The sequence below is a fragment of the Dermacentor andersoni genome, chromosome 9, assembly GCF_023375885.2.
Source record: "Dermacentor andersoni chromosome 9, qqDerAnde1_hic_scaffold, whole genome shotgun sequence".
In the NCBI taxonomy this organism is placed as follows: domain Eukaryota; kingdom Metazoa; phylum Arthropoda; class Arachnida; order Ixodida; family Ixodidae; genus Dermacentor; species Dermacentor andersoni.
In genome coordinates, this window is record NC_092822.1 from 52307261 (window position 1) to 52329627 (window position 22367).

General features: G+C 45.1%; 2 protein-coding genes across 5 annotated transcripts; one reads left to right on the top strand and one right to left on the bottom strand.

Moving 5' to 3' along the window:
• Positions 1 to 179: 179 nt before the first annotated feature.
• Positions 180 to 8877, bottom strand: LOC126528030 (uncharacterized). Of its 4 annotated transcripts, none has more exons than XM_055069088.2 (2): positions 8570 to 8877; positions 180 to 2467 (listed from the first exon to the last, which is right to left on the bottom strand). In XM_055069088.2, the coding sequence occupies exons 1-2, from the start codon at positions 8875 to 8877 to the stop codon at positions 265 to 267; spliced, it is 2511 nt and encodes an 836-aa protein (XP_054925063.1). In that variant the 3' UTR covers positions 180 to 264. The 4 variants fall into 4 exon arrangements, with proteins under 4 accessions (XP_054925063.1, XP_054925066.1, XP_054925065.1 ...); XM_055069091.2 differs by having other exon boundaries at positions 8315 to 8832; XM_055069090.2 differs by having other exon boundaries at positions 8285 to 8832.
• A 24-nt stretch (positions 8878 to 8901) lies between these two features.
• LOC126528037 (inositol monophosphatase 3) lies at positions 8902 to 19966 on the top strand. The gene is made up of 5 exons (XM_050175890.3): positions 8902 to 9727; positions 10346 to 10505; positions 11668 to 11763; positions 14441 to 14605; positions 15582 to 19966. Exons 1-5 carry the CDS (start codon positions 9407 to 9409, stop codon positions 15830 to 15832), a joined length of 993 nt encoding a protein of 330 aa, XP_050031847.1. The 5' UTR covers positions 8902 to 9406; the 3' UTR covers positions 15833 to 19966.
• Positions 19967 to 22367: the final 2401 nt, after the last annotated feature.

Genomic DNA, 22367 nt, shown 5'->3' on the forward strand with positions numbered 1-22367 from the left:
ACTCTAACCTTTCATCAAAATTGTTTGTTATCTGTTATCCAAATTTTCGATACATGTAACAATCAAAATTTTACATTCATACAAACTGCACTACACAGCAAGCGTGACTGTGTGCTGAGCTTATAGTTGTTCATTTAAGCACACAATCGGTACAGTTATTGAACCACACACTCAATACATTGGGAACAAATAGTTGTTCATTTAACCAAGCTATATTTACACTCAGGACAGTCATGCAGATTAATTTTTTTTTTTCTGCATGAGCTAGGCATCTGCAATGTCACCCACTTTCAAAAACTTGCGCAATGCCATCCAGGCATCAAAGCCTAGCTGGTCTATCTGAAGCTTGCCATCATCACGCTCATGGCAGCAGAGCTCTTCTTTTACAACACCGGCCAACTGCCAAAAGTCGATCAAGAGACGCTTCCTGCTCTGTGCTAGCTTCTGTTGCACCTCATCCATGCGCATTGATGACAGGTGCAGAAGCCTGTAGAAGACCAAGGGGTGCCATGACACAAGTTCAAACGCACTTGCGCACCTCTTTAGCGTGGAACCTGTGACAAAGTGTGTGGCGCGTACAACCAGTGAGGCATTTCGACATAGTTGACCCCGGATGACCTGCCAGTGCGCATGACTCTTCTCAAGATTCAAGATGTCTAAGGATGTAAGCGTGTAGCTACTTTGAAGGCAGCCAACCAGCTCCGACACGAGAAGGACACGCACATCTTCGGGCACAAAAGAGCCGGACAGCCAGTACAAGGTCTTGCTCTGCTGCAGCCACTTAGTGAACACACGCACGTCGCTGTCATACAGAGAGCAGCTGTATATTCCGAGCCTCTCAAGGCTTTTGTTTGCCAAGAGACCAGCAATGACAATCCTGTTGACAGATTTGTCTGTGGCACTGATGTTGACGTCCAGCTCCCTCAGTGTGGTTGTTGACGACAGATATCTTGCCAACGAGGCAGCGCATGGTTCATCAAAGGATTCAAAAGGCCGGTCAGTACGCAGATTAATTGAAGTGATGCTGTCGTGCAATGTAAGCGCGGTACATATTTCCCGCAAACGTTTCGTGTCAAGGGACCTAAAGCTGTGGTTTCCTGTAAACGGAAGCCGCTCACATCTATTCAGAGATTTAGCAAAGAGTGTGGCATTGGAGTAGCAATTCCGGATAGCAACCTTATCGAAGGTGCCCGTCTCCCGAACGAGGTCGACAAATTCGCAGAAGCAGCCATAGCTCAGCTGTAAGAAATGGAGTTGACGAAATGAGTCGCTCTCCTTCACCGCCATAAGCAGCCTTCGCAATTCATAGTCGCAAAAATAGATGTGTCCAAATTCCAGCCTCTGGAGAGAGACACTTCTTTGTAAAGCATTGACAAACGGCTGAACACGCCACCATTTGCCCCATGCGGACTTTGCGCTCTTAACAGCAGAATCATTCTCGCTGTCCGCACCGAGCCACGGTTCTATGAATGTCCATTCAGTGCGACTGACATCAAGCTCCTGGAGTGTTGTGTTCACAGTCAGTGTATCTGACATTAAATTGGCATCAGCCAGGCTAAACAAAAATCGCTGAAGGCTGAGCTTCCGGAGCACACTGTTTCTTTTTAAGCTTCTAAACAAGGGCTCTATGTTACACACAGTACGCCAGGTCTGCTTTACCACAGTCAGTTCTGTAAGCACGGAGTTGGCAGAAAGAAACCCGGACAGGGAAGCACCGTTGTCGAGTTCTATGCACACGCTGTCAATCGTCAGACTAGTAATGGTCGAATTCTGCAGAGGTCCCATGACAACCTTGAAGTCAGAATGGCAGGACATATTGATGACACTCAGCACCTTCAGTGTAGTCGACTTTCTCAAGTAGTCTGCAAAGCGTGCTTGCACTTCATTGCCACTTTCCAGGAGCTTAATCTCACTGCACGTCAACTCCTTGAGGCGACAGTTTGCACAGACGTCAACAATGAGCTTGCCGACCTCCTCAAACTCCAGTCCAGAGGTGTCGATCTGCAGCTTCTCAAGAGAGGTGCTTTGTCGCAATGCATCGCTGAATAGTGTAGGGTAGCCTTTAAGCATGTCGTAATCGACCACTACCGAAACGATGCAGTGATGCTTGGCAAGCACACAGTGGATCAGTGCATAGGTGCGTTCAAGCTGCTCCTGGCAATTCTGCTGCAAGGGTCTAAGAAAGTGCCGGCAAAGAAAGGCCAATCTGCCTGGTTGGACCTCCCTGAGCTCGGCCATGGCAAACCACAGGAGTTCATTCCAAAGGGTGAGGTGCTCAAATATGCGGCATACCCGGGTACCACCGCCGTTTGTGCAAACGGTGGGAAACGGAATCGTGCGTCCTCCAGCCCCAATTCCAGCCGTTTGAAAGGCAAGCACCAGGTCGGCAGCTTTCATGTGGGAGAGTCCCAAGCCTTCGAGGTGGACAGCATAGGACCACAGCGCTCTTTCCTCTGGCTCCATGCCTCTGAAAGAAAAGCAACAATTTAGGAGTGCCCCCAACACTGTGTTTCAGTTCTACAGTTTCCAGAAATCGTACAAGTGCAGGCAACCTAACTGCTAGGCTGGTATGACAAAGTTTGAGGGGTTAATATAACGCAATGACACGCTGCGGTCTGCATACGAAGGAATGCACAAGTTCGGAGCAGCTGCAAATATTTTGTATGTGACAGCACCTTTTAGTCACGTGTGCAATGAATCAACATTAGATTATGCCGCTACTCACAGCTACAGTGACACCAAAGTATGATCCATGTGATCAGAAGTTCCCTTTAACAGTGGACTATACTCAGGGTTCAGCATTTTCAGTTTAAACGGAAAAAAAGAAATGAGAAAGGTACATCAGTCTTTTCTCCATATTTCAGTTTTAACCAAAAATGTTCAGTTAAAGCAAATTTACCACAGAACTAACATATGGCTGTACAAATGCAGTCCTTGCAGTCTTTGTGCTGTGGTGGATGAACAGGGTAAGTTCTCTAATGGCAATGCAGGGCCGTGTCTAACGTGTAACTTTTTTTCCCTGTATTATTTGTTAGGGCTCTGCTGTACTTGCACAATGTCCCGATTACAGTCTCCCTGCACTTGTGCTTAAATATCAAATGGATTATCTTCCTTCCTGCAAAGTCGCATAGTCATAATGTACTGTGCCCTTGTTATAGACGGCTTCTCAAAAATTTAGTTAATCTGTGTACCGGACACAACTACAGTGTCAAGGAGTAGTATGTGCATGATACAACACATCTCCACATTAACTAGTGAACCAGATATACTATTCATCAAAGAAAATAATGGTAAGCCCGACATGGAAAAATTTTCCAGCGAACAAAGTCAATGAAAGGCAATCTAGGAAAATATATAGTCACACACACAAAAAAAATAAAGACAATTCAGGGGGAAGAAACAACAAGTACCCCCCCCCCATCTCCCAAGATTTCTGTGGAAATAAAACTGCACATAGCCCACGCTAGTTTCAGGATCGACCTAGACACAACCATCTTGTAAAATTCTGGGCTGTCGGCAGCAGCACTTTCTCATCACCATGTACAATGGCACAAGATTATTGTAGTAGTTCAATATTAGATAGGCTCACTAAGAGCACACTGCTGTTCATAAGCTGTCCTTTAAAGCAAGGTGTGAGACTGTGCCGGTTGGTATCCCATTACGATGTGCACGGCACGGCCGACAGAAAAAGACGAAAAAGGAATGGCGAAGGACAAGCGCTGTCCTTTAATGGCTGCCAAATTCAGTCTCCCACCTTTTACCACTTCCCAAGAACAATACAAGAATATTTGCTTTATGTTTACTATCTATCATGGGTGCAAATAACAAGACAAGATAAAAAGGAAAAGACTAAAGAATTCTGGGGCTATACATGCCATAACAACAATCTGATTATGAGGCATGCTATAGTGAAGGACTCCGGATTAATTTTTACTACCTGGGGTTGTTTAAAGTACACAAGCATTTTTGTGTTTGTCCCCCATCGAGTATGGCAGCTGTGACCAGGATCAAACCCAGAAACAGCCACAAGAACGACTTATTTTGAGATGTTACACTAATGTCAGCGCAGTCTTTTTCCCAATGTAAAAGTCATGTACAGGCCGCAATAGCACACACAGTGCTTTATGCAGCGTGATTCAGTATTTAGACAGCAGTTGGAAACACAATGTTCTGTAACAACACCAGCTTGCTGTATCATATATCATAAGAAAGCATACCCACATATGATATATGCTAATATACAAATTTTTGCATGGGATCCCCAAGCACTCCTATCATGTGGAACTTCATCAAACACACAGGTTTTTATATGAAACCTCATATGATCATATATGGTATTATTAGATATGACTTTAATAGATTTTTTTTTATAGGGCCCCTTTGCCTCTTCCTCTGATCGTGTTTTGACTTTGCTTTAAGGTGGCCGAATATCAAAATTTTTTTAAGAAGCTAACAATAAATATTGAATAATCAAAAATAAATGCATGTACATATTTACAGCAGGACTATTTGTTTCTGTATAGTTAGGTGTCATGCCTTAGTCCTAGTCACTAGTCCGAACGATACAGCTAACTAGTAGGGACGAAGAATCAGTTTTAAAAACAAGATTATTATATGTAATAAAAACATTGCACGAATAATGGTTCAACTTCTCTTGAGCCCGTTTTCAAACAAGCTTTCTAAGAATTAATGGCTGCTGTATGAAATGGAGCCTGGAAAAACACTAAATAAATTGTTGCCAAAAAGCGACCAGAAGTTGTGATAAAAAAAGAAGAAACTGCTGATGGACTTGTGTGCCATAAGCACATGGATAAGGGCCCGTTGCAAGAAAAACATGACTGGTTGTAGTGTTAACGACAAAAATGCTACATGACCAGATTGCCAAAAACACTAAAGGTCAGAGACCACAAGCCAAACTCAGTTTGTCATGTAGGCTTCCGCTGCAAAATGGAAATCGAAACTTGCATTATCCATTTTGTTTCAACGTTCATTTGAAAACTTTTGTCATTTTACTTCTCATAATTTGCAATACTTTGTTCAACAGGTGGAGCACAGTAACGAGACTTTAACAGTCAGTTAGATTGGTTAGTTATGAATATCCGAATATAATGAATAGCTCGTTTTCGAATACAAATAGTTATAATATTCTACTGATATTAGAAACTTCGAACATTTGTCCATCCCTACTTTGCTTCTGTCTTGCACAATAGAGCGTGTCGGGCACAGCAAGGGGGTGAAGGGATGACAGGATAAAGGAAACTACTTCATGCATGTGAAAGAAAAAATACAATGTCCACGTGCTGAGTACAAACGGGGTAGAGATACTGTAAATGGCTCCCTTCTGTAGCCATGTACAGTAACTCTAGATAAGGGCACTGATACAAGTGTCCCGAAACAAATGGTGTAAAAAATCTTGTCCCAAACCAATAATTACCTTTCTTTCTTCATGTTGGTATTCTTTAACTTTTAACCTATACCATGAGAATCATAAATCCTTCATGTGAAAAGGAGAGGAAGTAGAATGAAAAAAAAAAAGGAGAGAGTAGAGGAAAGAGTTAAGTATGGAAAAAGTGGGTGTTCGTATATGTGTATGCTGTTCATAAACTAAAAGTACTAGACACGTAGCGTTAAAGAAAGCAAAGGTACGCACGCAATACAGATGACAATCGTTTGGGCAAGCCCCAGGCAGTATAGAGCCTTCTATCAGCTCTGTTGCAGTAGTGTGCTCATGACCCCGGAAAACTTAGGGTAATGAATTTTTGACAGCCAAATTAGCCAACGCTCTTAAAAAAAGTTGCACCTTTTAGGGTGTATATTTGTCCCACAACAATAATTGTCATCTGTCTTGCTTGCCTTTCCTTGCTTGAAAACGCTGTGGTCATTACTTACCTCTTGAGAATGCTATGTCACGCTGATAACACACATGCCATGACGCATGCCGTTTTTTACTTGGAAATATCGGGCTCGCAGCGTTAAAGAAAGGAAATGCAGGGAAGACAGATGACGATTATCATTGTGGAACAAGATACACCCCAAAGGGTGCAAACTTTTTTAAGAATGAAGGAAAAAGAATTATTTTGTCATAGTTTACTACAGGTACATGTTTTTGATGTGTTAAGAGGTAAGGAACGTGCTCCATGCATCCAGCCACTTCGTCGAGCTCATGCATGTAGCTCTCTTGTTTTACTTAGCACTAAAATTTACTTGTCAAATATTCTAACTGCACTGCAAAACTGGCACCACCTGTAGAATTATATATATTCAAAGGCTATTGTAATTTTAACGCGACAGCATTAAGGAGCTTATGTCGCAGAAAAGCCGGTGTCGGTGGCGTTGGCCGTGAGTGAAAAATCCCGGAAGGCAATTCATAAATAAAAACAACTTGCAAGATGGGCTGGGTGGGAATCGAACCAGGGTCTCCAAAGTGTGAGACGCTACCACTCAGCCATGAGTTCGATGGTTCAAAGCGGGACAAAAGCGCCTCTAGTGAATGCGGTGTTGCCTTAGAAACGTGCCATAGAAAGTTATACTGCGGTGTATATCGGTAATTATGAGCATGTAAATTACAGACGTCGCAGTTAAACGAGTAGCGAAGTACGTTTCCGCTACACTTCTTCTGCGCTTGGCGCACACGCAGAGCCATCTTGCGGCAAACACAGAAGACCCCCTCCTCGCAATGCACGGCGCTGCCCCGACAGGTGGCGCGCCACTCGCCCGCTTCTCCCCTACGTCCCGTTTGAGCGCATTGGGGCCGTGCGGGGACCGGTGCGAGGATGCCGTTTAATAAGTTTTCTCGCTCTCTCCCGTTCCAACTTCCTGCGTGCGTCACTCGAACCCTCGTGTTTAGGCGACGCGGGTCCTCTTTCCGCTCACATCGCGATTCCTAGGTGCAGCGTCCGATGTAGGACGCCTCTGACGTGATCGCTGCGCCGTAGCGCGTCTGGTGGGAAAGCGTCCCCTGCGATGTGTGCCGTGCTGCTGGCCAGGAGTCATGCGCCTGCGTGGTGCTCCCAAGCGAGATAGAGGACGATCCCATCGAGGCGTCAGCCCCATGATCGCGTCCGCCTTCATAGCGCGTCGCGGCCCGGCTGCCCGTGCCGATCACGAGGTTTGGATCGCGTAGATCGTTTCTCCCTCCGAGACACCGAGTTCTTTGGTTCGTTCCGCTTGCTCAGGCACACATTTCGTCTTTGCGTGACTCAAAAGCATGCCGAGCGAATGAGTGGGCGGTGCAAACGGGGTGCGATACCGCTATCGCGTTCCACTCTTGAAAACGAAGCTTAAGCGTCCTCCAAGTTTTTTTGTTGTTCCAGAGGACTTAACCGGAATTTTTTGGGGACCTGTGTGTGCGTGCGCGGAGGAGACGGAGGTTGTAAACAGGAATCGAGCGGAGCAAAACCATATTCGAAACGTAGCGTGACGCGTGGTTTAGAATACGAGCGTATGCGAGGGTTAATGGGCGATCACTTTCGGCCATGAAGGAAGAAAACTGTTCCTTCTTCAATGCTTTCGGCGATACGATCGCTTTCGCACGACTAGTACACGACGCGTTGTATGATTCGAGCGGTTTTGGTAAACCAGCCAACCAGCTCATCCGCTTTTGCTCAAACAACCAATCAGCGCGCACTGAAAGTGATATCTCCGAAAGCAGCGACTGTCCGAGAAGCGACGGTGACGAGCACCAAGAGCAATGCGATAACGTAACTAAAATTTATGTAGGAATCTACTCTATGGAACATACCGCCCAGAAACGCGAAACGGAGCAGCACTTGGTGCGCGAGTGCACAAGTCCTTGTAGACGCAGTTACAGACGGCATCGATGCGCATAAGCAACGGTAACGTAACTTTGAGAAACATTTCGCGCGGATCTGAGAGTTCAGTTCGGTGATTCTGCCGGATGTGTCAGCGGTGTTGGAGTGCGCCCCAAGTTTACTTTGAGCGAGGCGTTTCGCGCGTGTCTAACTTCGTCGTAAGGTCTCGACTCGGACTGTTCGAAATTTCCGGCACGCTGCCGCGGCGTTATAAGTCATGAAACAGCTAACTCACGAGTGCGTCTAGCGCCAGCCGCGCAGGCTCGTTCGGCTGCACGAGATCGCCGATTTCCGACTGCACATTGATGGGGGCGATGTAAAAAATCATGTGCTTAAATGTACAATAATAAAAATAATAAAAACCTCACGTGGTCAAAATCTGCTTACGTTTGCATGCTTTCTTACTTACTTTTACAAAACTCCATTCCTAATGCAATCTATCACTCAAGTAACAAAAGCAGCGTTACCTTTACCAAAGTGATTCTTCCAGAGATGGCACTCACACTTGTCCAGGCGTTCGGCTTCCGACAGTACCAACAGAAGCTGGAAGCAGCAACCGATAAGCGCCACGAAAGCCGCACCTGTTCGAATCTCCGAGCTCCAAGTCGGCCGCTATGAGCTCGTGCGACGTCCGATCAACGCGACACCTCGAGCATACTCCTGACCGCGTTACATCACCACTGCTTGCAGACAATACACAACTGATGACTCACTGTGCATGTGCCACAATTATACTGCGAACAAAGTTAGCGCATTACTTGCATATGATGTCTGTGCCAGCTGCCCCAGGAGTTGTGGTCGCTGTGTGTGACAGAGAGTGAAAACTGCGAGCGAATACAGTAAAAACAGAACCTAGATTCACAGATACGACTAGCGAGGGAAGCACGGCAGCCGCGTGCGGATGTTCTAAAACTTTCCATGAAGGAAACGCGAGCGCACGAGGTACACAGCACGTTGCGAGCGCTTGAAGAACGCGCGCACGTGCGACTCGACTCGACTGCCCTTGGCTCGTTCGGTCTTTTGCGAATCGACCTCGAACGCCAACTGCGCTATTAGAAAGAGGCATAGAGGTGTCGGCTGTGTCGGCACCGCTCGCGGTATGCAATGCGCTTGTGGAATGTGAATGCTTGAGCAGCTCGAGTTCTTGCTGCGTTCTCACGTGTACCGTAATCTCAGACGTACAACTCAATTTTAGGCGCGCTGACTCTGCGGACTATGGCACTCCGCTGCAGTTTCGGAACCACACCTGCGGAGAGCAATACAAAATCAGAAAAACAAGGTCATGGCTGTCAGCTGCTCGAAGTGAAGCGGTGAAGCTCGCTCAAGCCACCAATAGCACCAAGCCGGGGAGGACATTCAACGCAGGTGCGGTTCGCCAGACTGGTGTTTATGGCAAGCACGTGGTTTCAGCGTCTCCGTGCGCCGGCTATGACCCAACGCAGCAGATCGTCGTCACACGCCGAGCGACGCGCCGTCACGCACAGCTGCGTCCGCTTCTCCGCCGTCGTCTGAGTGTGATCGTAACCACCACGTAGTAAGTACTACGAGTACTGCTGCCGTACTAAGTGGCGAAAGTGCGCGCGTTTTCTTCCGTCATGGCCTGGTTGGCACTTCGAGGTAGCGGCCGAATGGTCGTCGTCCTGGCCGCTGCCGTCTCGCTGCTCGTGCTGCTCTACGTGGCGCGGATAAGGACTTCGCGGCCCGCTCTGGTGAGCCTGCGACAACTGCTGGACGCCGGCGTGGCCGCCGCGGAAGCGGGCGGTGACGAAGTGCGGCGCGTGCGCCTCAGCAACCGCCTCGCGCAGCAGAGCAAAGGCAAGACGCGCGAAGGCGCCGATGACCCACTCACGGCGGGCGACCTCAGCTCGCACCGCGTCATGTACGGCGGTCTGTCGGCGTCTTTTCCGGGACTCTCGGTGAGCCGTTCGACAGCCGCGACGACCTCGATAGGCCGTAGCGTCATGCCCCAGTGTTTGTGTGCTGTGTTTGCCTAACCGCTTGTTTGCGAATGCATTGACAGATGCATTGTGGTTTAGGCCACGGTGCAGTCAAACATAACTTTAGATGAGGGGAAATGTGGGCCTCGACTTATTAATAAATAAGTCTGACGCCGGGCCTGCCAAGGAAGGCTAGAGGAATGAAGGTTTTTCAACTAATGGGTTCGGGACCAGTATGCTTGGTAAAGGCACTCTGGTGCTCTACGAGTTGTGTTCTATAGTTTCGTAATTTCCTTTCCCTGGGCAAAAACATTGCGTCATTGCGCTAGAGCAAATAAGATAGCATGTATATGTTTTTGTGCTTACCAAGAAAAACAATCTTGTTGGTCTAAGATAGACCGAATTGCCCTTCTTCTGGCACAACTGTCATTGTATGCTTGTGTCGTGTACAAGTACAGCCACTGCAGCAGCAGGTAGACTTGTTACCACATGATTATACGGACCCTTGTAGTGATTGTAGTGCTTTTGGCCGATGAGAGAGCTGCGTGGATAGCTCTTCAGCAGAAAATGCTGAAGCAGCACATTGCTGTTTTTCAGATCATCTCAGAGGAACGCACTGAAGGAGACCGTGACGCAGCCGCTAATTTGCAGTCCAGAGCACGCACTTTGGGAGGCTTGATTGGAGATGACGTCCTTGTTCCAGCAGAGGCCATCACAGTGTGGATTGACCCATTAGACGCTACTCAGGAGTACACAGGTATGTGGAGTCGGAGCAGCATCAGGGGCCACGAAAGAAAGAAACGGAAGTGTAGTTAAGTTCACAGGAGAACATAAACCTTGAAACAGGCTAAGTTGGCCCTTCTGCGTGCTGAAGTGCAGTCATCAGTAAAGAAGGGACCTGCCGCGGTAGTCCAGTGGCTATCGCATTGCGCTGCTGAGCTCGAGATTGCAGGCTCAATCCTGGCCGCGTTTCGATTGGGGCGAAATGTAAAAGCGCTTATGTACTTAGATGTAGGTGCATGCTAAAGAAACCCAACTGGTTCAGTATTAATCCGGAATCCCCTACTACAGCATGCCTCATAATCCAGTCATCATCACCAGACTGTGATCTTTTTCTTTTTTAATCAAGAAGGTTAACGCAGTATGCAAGCTGCTGGAGCAGTGATATTGCAACATGCAGTGCTGCAAATCATAAACATGCCAACAGCAAGAGTTCCAGGCTGCTATCACTCTTAGTTCATGGGGGTGAAGTGATGGACAGTTATTTCATCCTTGAAGGGAAGTTGCGTATGTGAAAGAAAAGTTGCAGTTTTGCCAGAAATGGAAAGCAGTCGCAGCAATAGCTAGCACATTATCATTATGCAAAGTAAAATTTGTGGCATTTAACCCTGCAAAACACAAACACCATTCCCTGTCAAGCAAAGCTAAAGACAACTTTGAGCTTGTTTCTAGCCATGGAGAGCACATTTCTACCAAAAAAATCAATAAAATGTTATTTGAATTATTTAATTCAGTAATTGATTAAATGGTAATTGGTTTGCTGAGATATTCATTACTGAAACTTTGCTCCAGCATGTCAGAAATGGTACTATATAGCTTTTGCATGCGTTTGCTTTAAGTTTCCGGAGCTTAAGTTAGCATTTTGAGGTATCAATATCAGCCTATCAAGTATGATATGTTGGGAGTTGTAGGGTCTCTGCAGCACGGTTTGCAGCAAACATTCACAGTAGTGTGTCTGCACGCCTATTATCGTGGCATGCTCTTGAGTGAACCGTCTCAAACCCAGCACCCTTTGCCACGTACAGCTGAGTGGGCTGCCCGCGCACTCTGCACAGGAGTGAACTGCACTGTACTTGAATAAATATTCAATGCAGGGTTGCACGATTGACAAAGAAAAAATGTTGCTTTCTTTGTTGCAGAAAACCTGCTTGACTATGTCACCACCATGGTCTGTGTGGCTGTGCACGGCTCGCCAGTAATCGGCGTCATACACCAGCCCTTCCTCAACAAGACAAGTATGAACCTGGCCGCAGCAGTTATAGCGCTTTTTTGACACTTCTCAGATCTGGATTAGGGAAGCTCCTGTCTCTCACAAATACGCTATGTTTTTGCTACCTTAGTTGTTCACTAAAACAAAGTGTGCATATGGAGGTGCTTTTTTGCCTTATTTTGTTTTACACTGACAGAAGGTTGTGTCCTGTTATGATTAAGGAAAATTCTGAAGCACAAAATTGTGGATAGAGGGTATTCACAAATTTTGCCTCTTTGGGAGCATCAATCAATCATGTACATGTTGTTCATTTATAACTTTTCACAGGAAATCTTAATGGAGTTATGAGGCATCTCTTCTTATTCTGTTTGTTTTTTATAAATAAATAAAACCGGTACATTGGTGCAGTAGGGGCCAATACAGTAGTAGCTTACGAGGTACTTCAGACATTGAAGTTTACTGTGGTGTCTTACTGACAGGCAGAAACATATAGAGAAAAGAAAACGAAGTGTGATACAGCTTAGACGTACTTAAAGGGGCCCTGAACCACCCCTCGAGCTTGGTGAAATAACATAGTTCACGCGTTGCATACGCTGCCCTGAACATCTCAGCCATGTTTTGCTGTTGTATGTGGTGTGTGGAGCTCGCAAGCGGATCACGAAGCCACCTTTCTCTGAAACGCTCTTTCTTCAACAAAAGGCCCTGTCCCCACTCTCTCCTAGACGTACTATTTCGTCATCGGGTGCACCATTTCGTCATTGCCTTAGTAAACAGCTGCTATTGGCCAATAGCCAACATCAAGCTGCGGTCAGCTATATGGCGTTAGATACTGCGGCCGCCGCAGGGTGCCACCACAAGACCACTGGCTAAGTGCACTGCAGCTTGCTGAGGTCAACCGTGTTTGGCTTATGTTTAGCGCATCATAGGCACCAAAGGTGGAAGTTTATGTTAACATTCGCAATTGCAATTGTGTGCCACGGTGACATTTAGAAGGCGAAGCGTTGTGGGCACGCCCCACTGCGTCGTAGCCTTCGTAGTGCAACGCATTGAAGAAGCAACGGGAGCACAGTGGAAGCCGTGTTTGAATGCCAATAACTCCACTTCTGCTGAACGCATTGAAGTACTTTTTGAGGTAAAGTATTTCAGAAATAGCCTATCTTCACTTCAAATGCCTTTATCCACTTCGATAAAAAGTAGTTCAGGGCCCCTTTAACTAGCAGTTTTATTGTAGTTGAAGAGGCTGAAGTAGCTAGCACATAAGTCTCTGATGGTTGTTTTGTTACACTAATTTACCAATCCAAGAATGCCAGCTGCAGTGGAATTTCACTTTGGTTAAATTAGTTGAGTAATTCAAAGCAATCTTGGCAAAGTCGCAGAGCTGGTAATTGTAATTTGTTTATTAACGTACATAAATTCGCAAAGTGTATGGGACTTGCAATCTTGGGGTTTCGATATAGAAAGGTAGTTCTATTTTTGCTAGCTTTTCGTGGCATGTACACTCATATTTCAAACATAGAATTTCGCACAGAGCTCTATACAGACAATATAGGTATCTGTAGTGTCTGAAAAATGACTTTACACAGTCTAAAATTTCATTGCATTGAAACTTTAAAGGTGCCTTGCAAGGCACCAGGAAAAGCTTGTCGAGCAACACCGACAGCATTGCCTCGATGCAGCAATTCTGTCTACTTCGTAGACAGGACGTGACGTCAAGGTGTGATGTTGTGATCATTGGCTTAAAATGTAATGTGCAATTTACATTTGCACGGTTTTGCAAGTACAGCGAAAAAAAGTTACAGCATTGCGTTTTACAACCATTTTAGGTATCGCATAGCCACGGGCAAGGTGTTGCAGCCATGGAGATGACACATTACATGCTGAGCACTTTGGCATGCCGAAGGCTGCCTCGCAGAAGCTGTTGTTGCCATAGAAGTGACGCCATGGCCTCCGAGATCAGTCTGTCCACCGCCAAGTCTCGGAGGCCATGGGAACGCCATCAACAGGCTGAGCAGGCTTGGCAGCTGTGGTGTGCCAACTTAAGATAATGCCCTGCTTCTATTTGTGTCAACACATGATGTCATGGGAGATTGAAATGTGGCATCTAGAGGCTCAAAAATTCCAGTGAAGGGTAACTCTCATTTTGCTTGGACTCTGACCGATAACTTGGGTTTGTGCAAGTCAATTTTCGTGATTCCTCTTTCTCTCTGTGTTCTGCAACATGCTGAGAATATATCTAGAGTGAATATGGTGACCTGAAAGAAAGTGTTGCAGAGCCCTTTTAGTGAGCTTCAGGAATGTAGAAGCTTGCGCTAACTGGTATAGCATAGTTCAGATTTGTTAAGACCAGCACTTAGATGAAGTGCAAGAAAAAAATAGACGCACATTATACTGTGTGTAAGCACAATGTGTATCTTTTCCCTTGTGTTTTGTGTAAGCACTGGTCTTACAAAATCTGAGTTGAATGAGTGCTTTTCATCACTAGGTGTGTCAAAGAGACATGATTAGTTAAAATGGATTGGTTAAGCCAGGCTGTTGCTGTAACCTTATAGTACTATTAATATGTGAAATGGGTGGCATGGAGATTTGAAGGAGAGTGCTATGAAGATTTAGAATTTACTTTTTACATACGTATTCATGAAATACATAAAAACTACATACATAATAAAACTGAGGCCATCTGCCACTGTTTCTTTTCTGTACAGCTTGGGGCTGGGTTGGCCATGGGAGCAACGTCCATTCCCCTGCTCAAGGTGACGCAACCGAGACTCGTACGGTTGTGGTGTCACGATCTCACCCCGGGGAAGTTCAAGCTCTGGCCAAGAAGGCCTTTGGCCCAGAAGTCAAAGTAGTGCCGGCTGGGGGTGCAGGTGAGAGCAGTATCACTGAATTATCGAAAGCTTGCTTGTATCTTGTTCATTACATAGCACAGTTAGGACATCATTACAGTGAAAAATCGTAAGACAAGTAAGGGAAATTGGTTGAAGTGGAGCTCCGGGGTCGTATTCCCACCCGATCACTTTCAAGGACGTGATCACTTTCGTGAGATCTTGTGCAACTTAAAACCAGATGTGTTGGTGCGAATGGGTGGCAGCATTCCTGGCACTCTGCGAGGAGGAATTCCGTAGATGCCGATGCGCCCCGCGCTGAGTCGAACGAAATCTTGTAAAAGTGAGTGTATCCCTCAAAGTGAGTTTCTGAGAGTAGCACTCCCGTTGTAAAGTCGCTTAGTACCAAAAAAAAAAAAATGTTCTAACCTTCTCACACCTGCAAAAAGCCTAGTGATGTAGCGCCTTCTCAAGTCAGTTTTTCAAGTTATTCGGCTGTTGCCAAATTGAATGTCACAATTTGGTTGCACAGCAACGTGCACTCATGCAGTAGGCTACAAAAGCTTACGAGACGTGGCATTTGGGCATTTGCGAAAATGCTGAATTCCTGTTTTTCCCCACATGGGCATAGGTCATCGAACTCAAAAGTTTTATTGTTTAGTAGCCTTTTGCAACCTATGTTGTGATTAATAAAATTATAACTGCCATGCCTCAACACAGCAAAAGTTCACATCTGTTGTGGAAACCGTGCCCCGTAAACTTTTGTGGTGCACTGCACTTCGACGTGGGGCTGTCTGTATGCATTCAGGTACAGGTTCATGAAAGAAGAAAAGAAAGCGTCACCCAGCTTCGTATTGCATTCTTACAAATGCGAGCTTTTTATATCTCGCACAGTTCAGTCAGCGCTCACATCCCCTGCAAACTTTTGCTGATGCCAGTTTGGCAACCTTGCTTAGTGATGACGTCTATGAAAAGCTGTACTTACATGTCCCGAAACTCTTCTCTCCCCATTATTCAGGCTACAAGGTGCTACAGCTGGTGGAAGGCCATGCAGACGCATACCTGCACAGTAGCGCAATCAAAAAGTGGGACGTGTGCGCAGGCAACGCCCTCCTCGCGTCACTGGGAGGCCACATGACCGCACTCGACGGCACGCCTCTGAGCTACAGCATAGAGGCCACGCCGGTACATCTGGGAGGCCTCCTGGCCGCTCTGAGCAATCACGGACAGATGCTGGACTCCGTGCGCAAGGCTCGTGCAAAGGCTTGAGGCCAACACGGACACCATTATGTCAAGCAAGCCGTCAGGCGACTGGATTGCCGCTGGTGGACAATGACAAACATTGAGTTTCCTACAAAGGTTATTAGTACAGGAAAATCTGGCACTGCGATAATTCAGCTACTATGAGAATGATTGGTAAAAGATGGATTTGTCCAATCTTCGTGCGTGCAGCTTCGTATGTTCTTCTGGCTGTATTTACCATGCATTATTTTTCAAAATTTCCGACCAATCACATTGTTCGATGTGCACGCAGGCAATAAGTCTCTGGACACATGCATACTCATTGCGAATCACCGCATTTGTAACTCAGCATTTCGTTGAAAATGATCAATTTGCAATGTGGCAAAGTCGTTTGATGCCAGAAGGATGAAGTTTAGGTAAATCGATGTACTAGTACCCTAGCACTTCCATGCTGGCTGAACTACCGTACCTGTTGCTTATGCAGACGACAGTGTCAGTTTCCCCTAGAGCAATTTTTCTAGGTAACTCCCGATGCCAAAGGAGCAGAAGGCTTTGATGTGGTGACCTAGAATGCAAGCTGGCAGATCCGTTTTGCAGACGAAGCTCTGAAGCAGTGATGACATAGGCATTACTTCTGGGATTCTGATAAGAGGCTGCTGTTGCAACAGTGCAAGTTGCGAAGATGCGAAGCAGACGACACATACAGAAGGCAATTAATAGAAAAAGTGTGGTGTGCCCTGTCTTTTTCCTTGTCTCTTGTGTTGTCTGCAGTGCCGCTTTCAAGTGATGGAACTTGAAATAACTCACCAACCTTAAGCTTTGTTGCAATACAAGTCAGATTTAATAGAAAGAAACTACATCTTGATGTTCACATTACACTTTTTATGTGCACTTGAATATGTGTGGTGGAACTGTAAGCTGGTAGCAAGAAAAAGAAAAGCAAACAATAGCAGAGACCTGTATTTACTTTTTGCAATAATGTTAAAACAATCAAGTGCTCTTCATTATATGAAGATCCATTATCTTTGTTTATGTAACAGCAACATACAGCTCAGTCTAGCCTGTGCATTAATTATCGTTAGTTTCTTTTACATGCCTTTCAGAGGCATGGCACTGTGCGGGGAAAAGCTCATTTTCCTTCAGTTGTAGTTAAAGAGGCCTGCTCTAAAGAATTCTCTGGTGAAATAATGTGACCATGTCCACGCTGTTCATCCTGATAGCTGTATGCTAGGTCACCGTAGCAGCACAAAAGCAAAAAGTGACTTAAAACATCTCTCTTTATAGAAATTCACCGTAACAAAAAGGAGCAGCGGGAACACTATTTACCAAAAGGATTGCCAGTGGGACTCGATGATGAATGTTGAAAGTGGATGTGCCTATGACTGGCGTAAGGCATTTATCCTTCTCTTGCGGTGAAATTTCCTAGGGCTCTGTTGTCCCTGCATAATGAAGTTATCGTGCCAACACTGAACACTGGTCAGCGCACATTTTAGTCATGCTGTGGGTGATGTAGAAATAGAATGCGCGTCTTCGACAGTTTCACCGTGTGAACAAACTCGCCAAGCCTGGCGCAGCTTGTATATCCTCTTTGATAGCTGACTCCAGCAGATAACTCGTGTCTAGTCTGTGGTAGCCTTGTTTGCTAACCATGGTTGGTTTGTGTCTGGAAATGTGTGCTAAATTACCTGTTTGAGAGAAGAAGACTTAAGTGTACTAAGTTCGATCGTGAATGTGATATATATAGCATATATCTATAAAATACAGTGTATTTACTAGTTCCTTTTGGTTCGTAGGCAAGAAGGGGTTCCACCATTTTAGACCATTTTAGTAGTGTTTATGCTAAAGTGTTACATACGCAGCAGGCATCACAACAGGTCTATAGAGCCTATGTGCACAGTATTCTACACATGCACGTTAAAAGTACAATTGCAAGCAAAAGGCCATGGCATCAACAAAAAATTTAAATTTCTTCTAGCTGAGCCGTGCAACTTAGAATTTTCTCAATAGATTGCACTGATCGGACAGGTGCATGTAGGCTGTAGCACTTAGCAGACTATAGCACTTAGCTGACTTAAGTAAAACCTGCATGCATAGGCTGCAAAAAAATTTTTTTCGTGACATCTGTGGTCCTCAAACGTTTGCTCGTGACTGTGCGCTATCTCGTAGTGTACACAAGTCTTCTGTTCTTGTGTGTGCAGTGTGCTAAATTTGTTTTCTATTGTCAAGTAATAGAAATGCCACTGAGGTGCAGTGGATGGCAGAAAGCATTACGAGCAACAGCTGATGCATCTAGATCCAACGAATATGCAACTTGTTACACCACTTGCCTTGTTCTACTCTTTCACTGCACAGGGAATTGATAGGGTTATGCTAGATCTGTATTCATTGTGTACTGAGGTACAAGTGCTTCTAGTAATGTCACTTTGCTTTGAAAAGGTCGTATATTTGCAATTACATACTAAGTTGCTCTGTGAATTGAAAGTGATGGAGCATGGTGCTTATACATAAGAATTTGTTGTCGCTCAATCGTGTGTAACACTAGACATATTCTGTGCATTCATGGCGATACCAGCGCTGTTGTTGCTCATAGTGATAGGAACTGCCAGTTTCCAATATACCATGTGGTGTTCTGTTTTTCTTTTTTTTTTTTAGAGCTAAAATTTTTTTAAACATCACCTTTGGCAGATACTAGCACTATCCTAACCCTTGACCTGTACTGCTCAAGGGTTAATAATTTCTTGCAATTACTTGTTCAAGAAGCTGAAATGCATAATCGACTGATTACCAAATGTTCACTAATAAGCTTTCTAACCAATTCATTTAGGGCACACACTGCAATTTACAAACTGAAGCCGGTGAACTCTCAAGGTGCACTAGCATCAGAGATAAGTGCAGTCGAAGCTGAAGGTAAAATGAACTTTTGTTACTTTTTTTTAACAAAGCACCTTTTGTATACACAGTGAGACAAAACTGGAGCACCTTTGCATTTCTTTGTAGACTTTGGGCATGCTCGTCTCGAAGCTGGTGCCATCCTCATAATTAATTCCAAGTGCATGTGCATTGTAAGTTCACCAGCGACAAGTCAGTTGCAGTATTTACCCTAAAGTAATCAGTTTGCAAATTTTGCAAATTAGTCGATTATGCATTTGGCTCCTCCTGCAAATAATGTCTGCCTGTTTGGGTGATTCAGCTCCAGGAGCCTAATTGTGCCACTTGCCACAGAAAATTTTAGAAAATTCTGTTAATGCTAAAAAAACACCCATACAAGTTAATGTACAATGCACTTGGATCGTAGCAATGTATTCCAGTTACTTTTGATGCACACAACATGTGGAAGTTGAATCTAAGGACATAATCTTGCAGCAACTGTTATATAGTGTTCAATCTAACTTTTGGATGCTCAGAAACGACTTGCACGAATGTGAATTTTTCACTGTTACTCTATGTTCACTTCCTTTTTAAAACGTTTGTGCCACTCTGTACAACACGATTGTTTTTTGACAAGAGGTTGTTCTTGTGATAACAGGAATACTTCAGCATAAATGTAATTGCGTGCAGTGTTATGTGTGCAGTGTTGTATATTGCCTGGCGAAACACGTATAGTGCCAAGTGTTCAAAGTGTACTGCAACGGTGCTACGTAATTACACTATACCGGAACTCGCCTAACAGCTCAGTTTTCTTGGTTTCAGTAGGTAACTACATCTGTATTACTGTACCCTTTGTTTGTTTAAAGTTTAGTGCTTTATCAATGATCCATGCATAAGAGAGGCTGTGTCAAGGCATATTGGACAACTTAAAGCTTCTTGTATATATGTGTAGTTGCATATTTCCAGCTTTAATTATGTGTTTCTGGGTGTCTGGGTGCGTTGTTAGATGTAGCACTGTATGACACTCAGTTGTTGATATTCAAGACTGCCCAACATGGGCAGTTCAAGATGCGCATGAGGTTTAGTTTGCATCACTTCTTAAATGCTCTTGAAAACTGTCATGCTTGTTTGAGTCTAGGGGCACCATACGAAAGCTGCAGTTTGGAAAGTTCCAATCTCGGAAATGTAGCTTTGTAGGCATATTGTACATAAATCATGTGTCTATAGTGATTTTCCCCTTTGTGCTGTGCGTGTACAGCTGTCACTTTCGATTAAAATTTTGTTTGCATTATACTGGATCAGCCTTTCTTTTAAGCGAGTCAACGTCACTGCTGTTCATTAGTCTGCTTTCCTTAGCACAGCTGCGAGCTCACTGATGGGAATGAAAATTTGGCATTGCTCTTGGTATCTGACCTTAGCAACTATCTGTTTGTATTGTACTAAATACAAACAGATAGATTGTACTAGATTATCGCAAAAAAAGGAAATGAAAGTGCCACTTTGTGGAAGAAAGCCTGCTTCCTTTCTCAAAGGACTTGTTGAACAAACGTTCAATGCTGCTACATAGGACTGCACAACGAGTAACGACATTGAAGACAGCTGAGTGAACAAGTGCCATAACTTATATAGTACTGCTCCCACGTGACCACCTACTGGGTCGCAGCACATATGTATACACCTCTTGAGAAATGAAGCCACAACTGGTTCGTGGAAAACCTACTGTAGTACAATATACGCCCGTTCATTGAACACCGGTTAATTCGAATTTCGTTTAAGTCGATCCCAACCGCAGGTTCCGGCCGGCGCCCATGCATTTCCCCAAACTTTCGTAATTTCGATCCCACAATTGGCCTCGACTTGATAATCCGAACTTGACCAGTGAGCATGCCTGACCTATGGTAACCTTAATAGCAACCTCTTCAGGGGCAGTGTGTGTCGCGGCGAAGCTTACATACGTCAATAATTTTTAAAAAATGTCGAAAATGCTTATTCTTGGCCTACCCTAGCAAAATATCCCTTTCAAGATGCAGCGCGCGCGCGGCCGTGCAAAGTACGCACTCGTTGGCGGAGTCGAAGCCGCCCTCTCGCGCTGCCTCCCCGCTTTCCTCCATGTATGTCGCACGAGATTGAGCCGCGATCGCCGGTTCCACTTGCGCCCGGTCGCGAAATGCGCAGTTGCTACCGGAGCGCAACGCCGCCCCTCCCATCCCCCTCAAGGCCTTTCGCGCGACGGAACACGGCGCGCTTGCTCTGCGCTTTCTTCCTTTATGTACACGCGCCAGATTGAGCCGCGATCGTCAGCTTGCCTCGCATGCTTTCAAGCGCACACACAGCATACGACGCGCGGCGACGGTGTTTTCGGCCTTGGACTTTATGCGGAACATTACGGCGACGGCAGAAATTCGCCTGGTGTGTCCATAAAATTGTAAAACTGTGCGGCGAAGCAGGCTTGTAGGAAACCGGCCGCCATTGTGCAATACATATAGGTCCTTGCCCGTTTTTCTTGCTAAGAAGTTGTGTGTGTTAGAGTTCTACATTGTTTAGGAGCTTTAATGTTATTTCTACATAAGTTTTCTACTTTATAGACAGTGGGCACGTTTGTTTCGGGGTGTGTTGGAATCGGGCAAATACTGACAAATGAATCGGCAGTGTTCCGATGTTTTTTTTTTTCTGCACCTCGTGGCCCGCCGGATAATACGATCAATTTCGTCAGTCCTGTAAATTGAAGTAACGGAAGCCGAACTGTAAATCATTCAGTGCTCGCTGGGGTGTGCCCCAGTGCATCCTTTTTCTAGGGTTTCTCAAGGAGCTGCATTTAAAGCAAAATATAACAAGTTGAAAAGAAGTCGGAATGCTAAAGAGCAGTGCTAATTCAGTTTATACGTGTATTTAAAAAATATATCTTCACTCATTTTCCAAAAGGTTGACTATTCTGAAAAAATTGAATGTCAACTTCCCTTTCTTGAATTTTATGCCAAAAGATTGGTAGATGAATGCAACATCATGAATTTCACTTAAAGCAATATGGTATTTTTAGACCATTTTGGCCTCGATAAAATCAATGAAACTTGCAAGGTTAAGTCTTTTGTTCCTCTAGAATGCAATTTAGTATTTCATTAACAGTACACCATTACCTAGACCCAAGCAAGTGCTGTTGAAATACATGGAGGAAGGAAATGAAATTAAACTAGGATGGAACATCACATAACACCACTAGCCTTGGCAAGCCAGCTCCCTGTGAAGCCATTCCTTTTTAATTTTTTTTTCTCGAAAATTCGGCCCGCTACGTGGCCTCCGAGTCTCGGCTTATGGGCAGAGAATGTTTGGTTCCCAGTAGCTTTTTTATTCTATATGCACAGCTGTTCGGCTGATGTGCCTGCAGAGCACAGATGGACCGGGAACACTAAAACCTACTGCATGCTCCGACACGACGATCACGTATTGGGCTGACTCGTTTGGCCTTAATTGTGTCTCGTTAAATGCTGCATCCTATTATAGTTTTGCTTTCTCCATGCATGCTCATGGTAAGCTGGCACAGGGACTTTGCTGTGGCATTACCACCCATATTTCGTTCTTACGTCTATTCAGGCTTACCAAACCTCTTACAAGTGGCTGTTTTGCTATTGCCAAAACGTGCTTCACTAATACAGTTGAACGTTTGCATTCACTGTCCCCTTAAGCATGGATGAAGGAT

What these genes read in the sequence shown, in the direction of transcription:
- LOC126528030 (XM_055069088.2), bottom strand. Translation starts at nt 8,877, where the DNA reads ATGCCTCTTTCTAATAGCGCAGTTGGCGTTCGAGGTCGATTCGCAAAA. An exon ending in GGCACAGACATCATATGCAA is followed by an intron (nt 2,468 to 8,569) that starts GTAATGCGCTAA and finishes CTTTTCTTTCAG; the next exon opens with AGGCATGGAGCCAGAGGAAA.
- LOC126528037 (XM_050175890.3), top strand. Translation starts at nt 9,407, where the DNA reads ATGGCCTGGTTGGCACTTCGAGGTAGCGGCCGAATGGTCGTCGTCCTG. An exon ending in CGCTACTCAGGAGTACACAG is followed by an intron (nt 10,506 to 11,667) that starts GTATGTGGAGTC and finishes TCTTTGTTGCAG; the next exon opens with AAAACCTGCTTGACTATGTC. An exon ending in AGTGCCGGCTGGGGGTGCAG is followed by an intron (nt 14,606 to 15,581) that starts GTGAGAGCAGTA and finishes CCCATTATTCAG; the next exon opens with GCTACAAGGTGCTACAGCTG.